This window comes from Syngnathus scovelli, chromosome 8 (assembly GCF_024217435.2).
Source record: "Syngnathus scovelli strain Florida chromosome 8, RoL_Ssco_1.2, whole genome shotgun sequence".
Taxonomy (NCBI): domain Eukaryota; kingdom Metazoa; phylum Chordata; class Actinopteri; order Syngnathiformes; family Syngnathidae; genus Syngnathus; species Syngnathus scovelli.
In genome coordinates this window covers 13,238,517-13,252,446 of record NC_090854.1, presented here as the reverse complement: position 1 = coordinate 13,252,446, position 13,930 = coordinate 13,238,517, and the positions used below count along the sequence as shown (strand labels likewise).

At 36.8% G+C, this 13,930-nt stretch overlaps 1 protein-coding gene across 3 annotated transcripts in view; it reads right to left on the bottom strand.

Annotated features, from left to right (window-relative positions):
* The window catches only part of LOC125973714 (inactive dipeptidyl peptidase 10), a 43,813-nt gene that overhangs the window by 9,218 nt on the left and 20,665 nt on the right, over positions 1-13,930 (bottom strand). For all 3 annotated transcript variants that reach the window (XM_049728174.2, XM_049728173.2, XM_049728175.2), the window contains exons 2-11: positions 11,369-11,483; positions 9,093-9,188; positions 4,313-4,407; positions 4,158-4,232; positions 3,506-3,558; positions 3,164-3,245; positions 2,841-2,961; positions 1,858-2,012; positions 507-604; positions 237-360 (exon numbers count right to left, since the gene is read on the bottom strand). In XM_049728174.2, coding sequence (XP_049584131.1) covers positions 237-360; positions 507-604; positions 1,858-2,012; positions 2,841-2,961; positions 3,164-3,245; positions 3,506-3,558; positions 4,158-4,232; positions 4,313-4,407; positions 9,093-9,188; positions 11,369-11,483 — 1,014 coding nt within the window. The remainder of the gene's footprint in view (positions 1-236; positions 361-506; positions 605-1,857; positions 2,013-2,840; positions 2,962-3,163; positions 3,246-3,505; positions 3,559-4,157; positions 4,233-4,312; positions 4,408-9,092; positions 9,189-11,368; positions 11,484-13,930) is intronic.

The following is a 13,930-nucleotide window of genomic DNA, read 5'->3' as shown; positions in this document are numbered from 1 at the left end:
CAACAATCTGATCACATGGCAATTTATCTTCAATAATTTTCCCAAATTTATCGCAGCACAGCTGAAAGGAAAGGTGTTTGTCACACATGGATGCACGTTCGGGAGTGGAAAGCTGTCTCCAACGGCCCACTTCCGGGCGACCCACTTGACATCATCCGCAAGTGGAGCTCTTCTGGCACTTCCTTATGAACTCTATCTCCTCCTACATGGTCTCCACTCTTTTGGAGGGCACATACCGTGACACAGGCTCCCGTGGTGGTGTCGCACACAGTCAAAATGGAGATGTTCTGAGCCCGGTTCAACCATCTGACAGATGTATGCGTCTTGCTGATCCATTTCACCATGGTCACATAATGGTCCCTAAGGGGAGAAAGATTATCACATTTTGTTCTCAGTAAATGAATTGTGAAATTGTTTGTATAATGTGAATTGCTATATTGCGCGTTATTAAGCAAATGGCTCACACATATTTTATTATCCTCACATGAGAGAAATGAAGTTCTCACCGTAGTTTGAGGCTGTCTGGAGGCATGAGCTCTAGCGTGTGCGTCGGCCCGTAAAGGTTGACAACAAAAAGCTTCACAACTGGATTAGGTTGACCAGCCTGCATGTGAGACAGGCCTTAATGAAATGTTTTTAATTTTTAAAAGTAGCAAATTTGAATTGGATTTGTAATATAAAGAGTAGAAGAAATAATCAATTGTCATGAAGTGTTTTCATTTGTTCCCAATGTCACTCTTGTCAAAATGGATGACAGTGCGAGACGGAACGTTTACAGTTTAAGGAATTTTAGTTGAGCACTAAGGTGTTACTGAACCTTGGAAGTGGAAGGGGAGAGGGACTTGTCAGTGGATAAATGACGTCTTGCACTCGCTACGAATGACATTGATTGACGGTGACGGCTACCTTGAGTATAGTCTTACATGATGTCACTTAGTACAGCTTTTTGCCTTTAAGCTACAAGAAAAGGAACAGAAAATTTCTCGGGTGCACATTAGAATTTTGATCTGGTTCTCAAAGGAGCACCAAAGGTTGTGAGCCAATCATCTCGAATTTTGCATTGATGATTGACGTAGCCTTCAGCAATATCTGGAGAATACTTCTTTAAAAATAATCAGGAAAAGGTTTGTGATTAGAACATACTTGAACCAAATTGAACGCACAATAATTGCTACTTTCAAGAGCTACTTGCTCGTGTAGAGTTGGGCATTGAGAATTGAATGGAATAGGAACTAGCATTCAAGTTCGCCTTGAATCGTTCATTATTTGAAATGCCAGTGCTAAACTTGGCCGACGTGCAAAATAACCTGCCAAACACAAACAAAGACGGACCAATAGCAAACGTGTGGGCAGCTCATACACATCAGCATGCCGGATAAGAACAAAGAAGAATTTTCTTGATGTTCTCAAAAAAAAAAGCTCTTTTGTGAAGAATTAGAGTGAATAGGTTTGATATAAAGATACTGGTAAAAAAAAAAGTATTTTCAGAAAATCAAAGTTAAGTTAGCAATAAACAGAGACATTCATTCATATGATTTCATCCCAAAAATAATTCTGGTTATACCTCTCTTTTTTTCCCGCTCAGGTAACGCTATAACACCCCAAGGCCCATCCTATGCTGTGCAAATAAATATTTTGAGTGTGCATGCACACCTGCGCACCACTTATGTGCACCCCTGGCTTGCTAGACCGTAGGGGCACTTGTTCTGTTCTGCGCCTCCATTGATCTAGACTGGCTTTGTGAAACAAGTTTGTGCAGAAAATGTGAGGCAATTCCAAATAAATAATTGAAATTGTGACAACCGCAGATGCGAACCTATGATTGGGGATCTGTGAGTAGAATATGGTAAGACATACCTTGGGGTATGGATACTGCTTTCCTTTGGGGTAGGTCATGCCAGTAAATCGTGGCAAAGCCATGTTAGGCACCTGACTGTCATTGAGCACAAGGAAGGCCAATCTCTCTCCGTCTGGTGACCACCAGTGGGCCACGTGGGTCTGAAGGATCTCCTCTGAAAGCGCACATTGGTCATTGTACAATTTGATCGAATTGATCAGGGTTAGCATTTCTTAACTGGATCGATTGTCAAGAAAGCAGACGAAGAAACTGCAAACTAATTTTGGTTTGCATGAGCTAGTTTGCCCCATAATAACAGAAATCACCTTGTTGTTTTCGTCTCTTTTTTCCCCCAAGATAAATGCACAACATTCCACCTAATTAAGCGTGTGTTTATCTGTTTAATTAAATCAAGGAGCTTCACAAGAGGTGATTGTAAGTCACTTTAGCATAAAAGAGACAAGGTTTCACTAATGATTGCTTTTATCTAAGAATTGTAAGTTAGTGTAAGGACAATGGTCAAGGCCACCTATAGAGCAAAATAATAGGAACCGAGCCCTGTCGCGAATAATAATAATAATAATAATAATAATAATAATAATAATAATAATAATAATAATAATAATAATAATAATAATAATAATAATAATAATAATAAAGATGCAGGTAACTGGCACCACCCCCTCAATGTTTTGTAATTTACTTGTCTATTAAGAGTTCAAACAGGAAAAAAACTATTATCCCAAAATGGTGTTACAACATTCCAAACTAATCTTACAATTTTAACATGATTATATTTCAATTTGTAACATTAAACACTCTGGAATGAAAGTTGGAATGAAAGCTATTTTAACATCCATACAATATATCACTATTTAAATGTGCGGCATCACTGAAGCATTCCCCAAATAATATTGCACCTGAAAAGTCTAAATGTATGAATGGCTATTTATGTCCTAATATTATATATGGAAATATTATAACAAGGTGAAATGCATATTACCTTCATAAAGCCAGTCAGCAATCCCATTAAATATGACTCCTTCCTTTCCTGAGGATGTCAGCCTTAGAGAGTTACTCTTCACATCAGACTGATAGTAAATGTTATTTTCAAATATGTAGATCTGCAAGGACAATGAACAAACAAACAAAAATTGAAAAAATTGAAAATAGGAGTTACTTAGGTCGTAAGAATAATCATGAATGTATAAATACATGTATAAATATAAATGTATAAACCAGAAATGCAAGAAAACAACATGCAAAACAACTGACTGAAACAAAATAAAATAGAAAAGTAATGAAAGCTAGTTTTCGTTTTCTAACCAATTGTTGGCCTTGCACTCCCCAGGCAGCATACTGCAGGACTGAGTTTACCACCTCTGGAGGGTCAAGCTCCCAAACCTCCCTGGAAGATTCAAATAGCATTTTCAAGTTTACAATTGTTTTTAGGACAGTAAAGGAAAACGAAACGGTTTTAAAAGACGATCATGAATAATTATTTTCAATAATTTAAAGTACAATGTATTTCATATCCAAATGACACTTCTGGTAGCTCTTCTTACTTTCTTCATGCTATTCATCAAATTTTAATGAAAGGCCTCCGAAATGAGGACATAGCTGTTTATTTACACGATTGGAACAAATAACGAGGACGGCGACAATTACCTTGTGTGAATATTATAGATGCTGTAAGAAGCCATGTAGGAGTGTCTGTAAACCTGAAGCAAAATAAACACACAGGGAGGAAGGCTTAAAAGAGGACTGTCAAACACATTAATGCAAAAAGCAGCAGTGCCACAGATAATGACATCATGATAAAAAATGGGAAGGAAAAAGGCATCAAACAGACTGCTTGCTGCTCACAGCGATAGAATCTGTAGACAATGCAATTTGCACGGCTGACAGCTGTGATACGATTGCATCTCGTGAAAGCCGTTGCTGTGTGCTTTGCCTTTGGAAAAGCTCTGGCTGGCACCGTAATATACCTCCGTGGTTGCTAAGGGACACAACACACTCGGTCCATATTGGCATTTCATATTTCATCATAAAAATGACAATACGCTACAGAGCCACAGACACCATCATGTATAATAGGAGCTGACACTTCCTATAACATTGAATAAGCTTCAATCAATCAAATCATGTTTATTAATGGCAGCTTCCCTCTAATTTTTGAGGAAATACAAAGTCAAATCTATGCCAAATTTGGTTGGCCTTCTCTGAGTGTCCGCAGGTACATGCACTGGCTGTGTCTGATTTATTTGATTTAGAACCAGTCAACGTATGAACAGTGAATACTATTTTTAATGAAACTTACCTGTTTGACGTCATAGGCAAAAAGAACATACTTGAAGTCAGGCGACACAGAGTACTTGGCCACGTTGAAATTTATCTAATGGAAAGAGAGACAACGCAATATTGGATAAAAACATCAAATGTTTTTATCACACACAAATATTTTGTTTTACTTACAAATGTTACGTTTGAGAGGACAATCTCGGTTTCGTTAGAGAGGATGTTGAACTTGATGACATGGCCGTCACTGTTTCTGTAAATAACTTCCGAATCTTGGTGGAAACAGAGGGAATATAAAAAATATATACTCAGCATACAGGGGAAAAATAATTCCAATACTGACAAATCATATGAATGCGTACAAATCCATAAAGATTTAAGAGCCAAACAGCACAAAGGATTTCTCCTTAAACATTTCATCCCCGAGGCAGCGCAGCTGATGGAAAAGCTGCTTTGTTCTGAGATGAACTGCTCAGAAGTGACAATGCCTGCGTTGTATGGGTTCAGTAAGAGAGCAAAATAGTCTGAAACCATCAAAATAAAGGGATAGGAAATAAAAAATAAAATCATGATTGCTACATGTTGTTTGCAATAGGTTCATACATATTACATTTTAAGTGATTCAGTTCAGCAAAGGTGATTACTGTCTGACTTTTAATTATAACATTTGCATAAGTAGTGTAAAGAAGACGACAAAATCGCCTTTCCTTTAATGAAAGTGACAACCAGAACAAAGTGTGGGCCGAAAACCATTGGCATTCATTAACGTCATCATGTCATACGGGCAACGTGCATAATTATTACCAATGGGAACATGGATCTGACAATGATTGTTTTAGACAAAGTGTAATTACAATTACCGCACACAACTCTCAATTAATAAAATATAAAATGTCTGAGTGCATGACAATTTGAAATTCAAGAAGGGATGGATGGATGGATGGATGGATGGATGGATGGATGGATGGATGGATGGATGGATGGATGGATGGATGGATGGATGGATGGATGGATGGATGGATGGATGGATGGATGGATGGATGGATGGATGGATGGATGGATGGATGGTGGATGGACGATATTTGTAAACAAAAACAATGTTGATCAGTTTGATTATTACATCTCATTTTTGTAAAGCTTTACATCAGTGTTTCCCAACTTTTTTTCATCCACGGCATCCACATCTTTTCATAGGAAAAAATCTCGAGGCACACAACCACCAAAAATCTTTTAGTCTTACACCAGGTTCTATATTAAAATTGACGTGAAAGTGCTATATAAATAAATCCGTATTCCTATATATAGAGTTGAATCATTGAATAAAAATAAATAAATATATTTTTAAATTGTATTTCTTTTTTTTCTAATAAAAGTGACAGTTTTAGATAAGAAAGGAATAAACTATTGAAAGTGATTGTGATTAAAATGTTCTGGCAGCAGCTTATGCTAACTGACCAGTGGTTGGTCCATCCTGTTTACAATGCGCTTCATAATTAATATTGGATAATTTCCCACGGCACAGCTGAACATGTCTCACGCCACATACAATGATTGGGAAACACTGCTTTACATGATATAAAGTACAATGTTTAAAAATGTTCAAAACAACATACAAACACTACATAAAAGAAGAATATTTTCAAATTTGACTTTAAAAGTGGTTTGAAATAGCTTGCTCATAATACTGTGGGACAGAAACATAAAAGACAAAATAATACTGAAGCAATATCCTGCATGTGTTGTCTCATTCTAAAGCTTTTTAAACCAAGTAAAAAAAAAATTACATTTCCATAGTTTATTTGCAAACTTGCCTGCTGTTAAGCAAAACTCAAGTCAAACTATGATAAAAAAAAATTAACATTCAGAGCTGATAAAAGAGAAGTCGGTCCGTGATCTTTAAAACATTACCAGCAGTCTCTGCGCTGCACGCCACTTGTCGCCTTAAATAATGCAACGTCTGTACCTGAAAAAGAACAAGCTAAGATTCTGATGTATAAGTAATGCCCGACGTCTGTAACCCAATGAATAATGAAATCTCTGTGCAATTCGTTTTCTTCCCTCAGCATCTTATTGTGCTTTAACTTTGCACTGTAAATAGTTACACTATACTCACTGCAACCATCTATTCTGTGCGAATTACCATCCATGATGGCCGGAATCGAATCCTGCGCCTCTGAACTGTGAGGCGGACCGCCTATCATTTATAAATAATTGTTAATGACTTAAACCAGTTTGACTTTAGCGAGAATACAACACCTCATTGTGAAATACACAATATCTTGGCCTTTGTGGTTCACATGCCAGATTTTATGTTGTCTCCACCTACGCATCACACTAATGATGATGTGTTTCATTTTCATCAGAACGACGATTCGTTTATGGGAGCAATAAAGTGGATGGCTGACTTGAAGAGCCCCCTCCTCTTGATGCTGAGTACATCCTCCTACACCATCAATTTTTATACTCTTACGGACATGCAAGAGAAGAGATCATCCAGAGAGTTCATGAATTCTCCTCCTCTAGACCCACCAGTGAACATGTGAAAGAAGTCAATGAAAAAATTGAACATGGATTTTTTTTTCTTTTCTGAAGCCTTGACTACTGTGATCCTGAATTGAGTGCAGAGTAAAATGCCAGGAACAGTCAATGCAGTTGATGTCATGTGACTTAATACAGAAGAATGAAGATAAACGTAAAATATAATACTATAGTTTGTCCTGGTTATGTTAATAAGAAAACACGTCAATCAGTGGCTTATCAATGCAGATGAAACAAATCTCAGTGACAATTTAACAAGTAAATGCAACATTACCCAATCAACTAAGATACGTAATTAGTCAGATTACATCACAGGATATGAGAAGGAGAGGCTATGCAATATTACACATCTGCTTTCCCCTCTGGAAGTCTATATTTAAGCCTGCCATGTTTAATTCATCATGAGCTTCCATCTTCTAAAGTTGGCTCTCTATCCGAGATGATATAGTACCAAGGACGTTAGAAAGTAAAATGTCAAGGCCTCATAGTGACCTTAAAGATGCGATATTCCCTAAGGGAGGAAAAAAAAAACGGTCAAATGTTTGTTTGGTCCGTCTCGCTGGAATGCGGACGCAACTAGAAACACCTCCACACTCCTCGTGATCTTTCAGCTCGAACATTTCCCGTAAGACTGGATGTGAATGATAACCACTCTTGTTCTTTCTCAGTGATTGACTGGCAATCTATAAAGGGCAGAACTCATTTGTCACACTAAGTCAGCCAGGACCTGTCACAGGATAAGTGGTATGGCTAATAGTTAAATGGATGAATGGATAAAAATTTCAGCCTTTAATTCTGCCAGTACTGTAAATCTTTTCATAATTTCTCCCTGCGATCTATCATGCGCTATTTACAACTTTCAGTTGCCAAAAGAAATATACGACAGTAAGTGCTTCTTACAGATGTGACAAATGCCCATATCTTTGTACGCTGAGACATGGCGTAGCAAATAAGTATAATTACATCACAGACGAAGGAGCCCGCAAGTCCCAATTAACCCAGAAGAATGACGCTGCAAGATATAAGTCTCAGAAAACAATCCTCGCACAAACAAACCCTTCCTTCTTACTAATCCTCGTGTTGGAAACAAATTGTCATTTTTGATCTGGTGAAAGAAAAAAAAAAAACAATCTGAGGATTTCAAAAGCATCAGTCCCTAATATCATCAAAAGATTCAGAGAAATCTCTGCTTGTAAGTAGGCAAAAAAAACATAATGAATGCCCGTGACCTTGCATTAAAAACAGGTATCATGGTGGAATTTATATTACGACGGAGTCTCCAGATCACTTCAGAAAAGCTTTCAAGAGCAACTAATGCAACCCAAAACGCTAATATGCAAAGTGGAAACCATCGAGCAAGAACACTTCATGATAATCTCATAATCATAACACTGATATTTTTCCACTCTGCTTGATCTGAACAATTAACTGCTACTGTCTACCACCTTTTATTCTTGATTTCTTTCCGTGTTAAATAAAGCCAGAAATTTGCCATTTAAATGACTTTAATTTAATGCCATGTCTACGATCTGCCTATTTTCTAAATCAAAGGACTCACAATGAACATCCTTTGAGTCTGCTGATTTTGGTTTGCTCTTTGCCAGGACTTTTACACATATACGATTACTTCACCGATTCAATTTCAAATAGGACTTGTTAAAATACATCCACCGACGAACGAGCATCAATAGGGCCATAGCAATGTGATTCAGACTTTCAAACCATTTCCAGCTAAATCCCCCAAAGCCTCCACAAAAATCCGCCAAATCTGTCTCATGTGTCTGTTATCTTTCGTCAGTGTCCAGGAGTTTATTTTGTCCCATCATCCACAAACCAAGCCGCAAAGCCGTTTTTTACTGATTGCCTCGTCTCACACCATCAGTTGTCCCTTTCCAGCCTAGGGGTCAGCTCAGAGAATTATTGTGAAGATAGTGGAAAAATGTCACTGGGGAATGAAATATTGATGCAAGGCCTTGCTTCTTTTTCCTGCCCTGAGGCATGAAGTTCTTCTACAGTTTGTGGGCAATGGGGGGAAACTAAGAGAAACATTGGAAGAGACAGACAGAGAGCAACACAGGAATACTATGCCATAATCATGTCCATCAATTCCCTTTGAAGCATCTGTATCTTCTTCCTCAATCTTTGGAAAGCCTGATCAGATTCACTTATTCCAAGATGAAACCAAAAATAAAAAAATTAATTTAAAAAAAAGCCGAATTTGAATTCTTTTTTTCTACACAGAAGTGTCATTACTTTAAACCAAATGAAAACAACTTTAGGATATGTACCGTCAAATATTTGCAGAGAAAAAACAAAATCTAATCCAGCTCTTGTCAAAATGAAGTGTGTCAAAAGGAAATAGAGAGAAGATGATTAAGTACTAACATGCAATGCCTTGCATGCTAACTTTATGACTCACCATTGATCCAATTGGCCTTCGGGTCATGGACCTTGAATTCTGGCTTAAAGAGATCCTCCACAGTCAGTTTGGTGTCGCTTCCAGCTTGGGAGTCAGCTGCAAATATAAGGCATGCTTTGAGATTCCTCTCGTTTGACATTATGCACGAGACACAATGACTGTTGGGGAATATATCACGATTAATGAAAAAATACTTTTGCATACCCAAAATTCGAACCCAGATTTTGCCTCTCAGGACAAAAACTTTGACAAGCGTCCATCTCTTTCAACAGCTCTACAAAAATTATACAAGTAATAATATTGGCTGTTTTATAAAGTCTTGTTTTCTGCATTCCTTCCACTGTCTAGCGATAACCTCTATTTCAAAAAGCAATGTGTCAAAGTGTTGTTGTTTTTTTTAATGGACTATAGGCCTTTTATAAGACAACATTGTCAAAAGCATTTGATAGTTTTATATTGCTGTGCGCTTTCCAATTGATTCTCATTGATTTTGTCCGTAAAACAATGCAAGCTTTCTGTTCCTGGCTCACTGATAATAGAGTGGACAGAATCTTTTTGATAGCTGTTGATATAAAGAGTTTACTTTACGACCCATCCTAATGGTTGATTCAGAAATCCCTTTCCACCACTCACACATTTTGTGTATGCCAGCTATGCATATTTGCAATCCAGATTATTTAAATCAAGACAGAAACAAACAAATATACTGACCCATACAAATCCATACTGTATATTTCCGTAATAGAAATAATTTTTCATACAGTCTCCAACATGTCCCAGGAAATGCTTTACTTTTCAATATAAAATGCTAAATGGGCATAGGACGTGCCTTTTTAAATAGAACAGCTGCTGATTGTGAACAGAGGAGGAGAAGGGCCAAATGATTTTGAATGTCAGCCATATTGGCTTTCCTTGCAAACCCCACACAGCATATTTGTACTTGGAGGCCTTGAGGGTAACCAACCATGGAATACAAGAGCGGCTTAAAGGGCAGAGGGATGATCTCGATCACATCGGGCTCTGGGCTCGTGTCTCCGTACAAATCCTTTACTAAATACACAATATTTGTTTTACAAACTCACAGATTTATTGAAAGAGTAAAAAGATTTGTGAAGGGGATAATCGATTGCGCAGAAGGAATTGTCGGAAGATCCGGATGTCACACCACAGCCACCTCTTCAGGAGAACATCGACCGCGTTCACACCATAGTGACGGATGACAGATGTTTAACTGTTGCTAAGATAGCTAATAATGTCGCCATCTCCCGTGAACACGTTGAGAAGAATCTGCTGAACAAACTTTGCATGTCAAAAGTGACATTTGACGCCTGATCAACAGCACACCAAGATTGACTTAGCCATTAGTCAATCAGTCTTTCCCTTTACTTTGTCAGATGAAAATCCGCCTTGCCTATAACTTTAAAGTGGGAAAGCAGTGTTGTTTGAAGGATTGATTGGTTGTCTTATTTCAAACACGTAAGAAAAAAAAACCATCAAATAAAAATACAATTTACATACAGTATTTAACTGTATAGGCCACATTTACGAGATTGCTAAAATTCTATTATGTAAAAAAATTAATATGGATTTAAGTGTTTATTATATTGCAACAATATGAAATTATATATAAATACAGCTCGAAATATGTATGTGAATATTACAAAGTCTTTTCTATAGTATTTCTGTTTTTTGTGATAATGACGCCTCTAAATGTGTTTTTAACTTACATTTGGGATTTTTTGTCCTGTATTGTCCTCCTACTTATTCCACAGTTTAATTCCAAAGATCCTGATACAAAAACTCTAAATTACGACGTGCCTCCCTTTCAATAAACACTGCTGGTAGCAGATTATTTCTAGCCTTTTATTTTGTTTTAAATTCAATTAGAAGTGATTTAATAATGTTGGACTGGATGAATCGCTTATTAGTGTGTTAATAGAATGATGGGTGGATGAGTATCTATTACCTCTTCTAAATAATAGCTCCTGTTGTCATTTCATCACAATGGCTTTCAAAGAAGAGCACTTCAGACAACAATACTGTGGAGTAAATTTTAGTAAGATTAAAACGTTAGATTAGAAAGTGAGGTTGAGTTTGTATGGTTAACAATTATAGCTGCTTGAACTACCAGTGAACAAAGTTGAGGCGCTAGTCTAGTTATATCCAATTTTATTATGGTATTTTTTATTTTTTTATTTTAGGTAAAATAACTATGTTTAACATGTGTACCAAAACAAACAGAAAGAGACTCTTAAGTCTGATAAAAAAAAAATTACCTGGTGTGAGGACAATGACCGACATGGTGATGAGGGAGCAAACCACCAGAATGACCAACAAGGCAATGGCGATGCCCTTCCAGTTTCTTTGAGGTGGACTCACCCCACCAAGGTCCTGTAGAGAGAAATGGAGGTAAAATCGGTGAAGTAAACACCGAAAAACACTTTCCAGAAGTCACAGACAAACATTTTGGGTTTCACAGGTCATCAATTGACGAAGATCAGCATAAAATGAATTCTCGGGTGCATAGGCAATACTTTCTGCTTCACACTTGTGTGAAACATTAAATACTTTACTAAGCTGTTTAAACATTGGAAATCCATTGTAGGGCTGTATCGTCATAAAAAGTCATTGTCCATATCCATATCTGGACCTGCTTGGAACTTGCACCTCATAATTACCAAAGACAAATTGGGAGGGGGGCGGGCTCTTTGTTCTCAGCACATGATTTGACTGTTAAAAGTCAAATCGACATCACTGCAATCCAAAAAATGCTGCATGCATTGATCAAACTGAGTGCAGAAACCTTGTTTGCGCAATCTGATTGAGCATGGAGCATATCGTGTATGTGTTATCTGGTAAGAAACCAGCAACATTTGCCATGCTCCTTCCTCCAACTCCAATGTTTGAGCCTTTGTGTTAGTTGGTCTCAAATGGCATCTTCCAGCCCATATGCTGTCAGTGGGAAGATAAATTAAACCTCCCCTCATATAAATCTTATCTCTGCAGGCTTTCTGCCCTCAATTACCCATAAAACCTTGCAGGTGAAACACAATCCACTAATACGCCTCGATTGGACAGAGGGGAGGAGAAACATGATCTAATTAGAAGTTAATCTTTGGAATAAAAGGCTTGACTTCATATATGGTTATGCTACCCCCTCATTTTATTTTTATTACAATTGGAGTCATGGCTTGCTGGAACACAGAACATAAAGGTCCCTATATGAATCTCTGCAAAACATAATTTTGCTGCTGTGGTGCTTTGTGTTGCAATTGGCCACAAGGCTAGTAAATGACTTTGTGGTGCCATCAAAGTATATATTTGTTTATTTTATTTTGTTAATTAGGTGAAACCTCTCCCTGTGACACACAAAAGCATTCCTTGTCTATATAGATAGAAATCGATATTTTACAGAAACGGGTTTCCTTCATTCCACATCACAGCTCCAGGTACTCTAAATGTGTCTCCAGAGAGTAAAATCCTTTTGCCACTAGTTTTTCATTTTCTCTCAGTTAAGAGTTGCCAATTTAAATCATCCTCAGTTTAATAACACAATTATAAGATTTGAGCTTGAGTGTTAAAAATAGAATTCTTTTTATAGAGTGTGTCAAGGCATAGATTAGAAACTGATAAACGTTTTTCCGACCAGAAGTCATGACACAGCAAATGAGCTTTATCGCAGTCATTAGACCCTCAACCAGGACAATGTATTTCTCCATAAATCTGCAGGATGTATACTCGAGAGCGTATCGGGGTTAAACGACTTGTTTTAGATGAGTGGTCAAGTAAGCATTGCAAGCATTTCTAGCCGGTCAATTTTTATTTCATCACAAATAACGAAAAAATAATAATAGAACCTCGACAACTAGAACAACTCAAATTCTGATTGGACACGTTTAAATTTGAAGAAAGACATACGTGCGATTTTGAATGTGTTCACTTCTTTCAAATAAAGGTTCAGTTCTGAGCTTTAGCACAAAAGAGTCTAATGTGTTCAGTTCTTTAAAGTAAAGGTTCGATTCTGTCCAAGACATACTCTGCTGTAAATCATAGTCAAGCAGTAACAAGAAAACCTACGTCTTTACTTTATGAGCCTGACAGTAAAAGGACAAAGGTACAATGATATATACTGTGTAGTATAAATAAAGCAATGCTGACCATTGTGTTCTACCAAAATCAACTCACGGAAAACAAACAGATTATATCTTGCATGCTTTGCTCTGAAGGATAATTATAATGATAATAATATAATTAGTAATAATTAGTAATACTGATAATTAGTCAATTAGAAGAAAAATCAGGAGCTCTTACACAAGATTGTTTGGAACAAAAAAAGTTGGAACAAAATTATCGTTTTTATGACAACAATGTTTCGGATACTAAAACTGAAAACTTTTGAAAATGTCTATCAGAGTGGAGGTACTTGAGATAACGTTTTACTAATCCAGTCTGACATTGTAATATGCTTATCTGCAGCATGTGGAAATGCACGAGTATGACAAATACACATGATGAGTAAATCTTCTATGCTATGCTTCCTCCTACTCCTTTTTGAGCATTCTTTGTTGTGTATTTTTTTTTCAATTTGTTGTTTTTTATTTGTTTGTTTGGTTCATGGACTTAGATATGGCACTTTAAAGTGTTAATTGTTTTATTTATTTTTTTCCCTATTTTTCATGTTTTAAATATATTCGAAATAAAGATATATTAATCAATCAATCAAAAAAATCAAAAATGCACTTTTGCTTAATAGCACAAAGTAATGATTTTACTTACTTTACATACTTATTTAAATAATGACTTGACTTTTTTCACTTTTTGCTTGACATGTTAAAAAT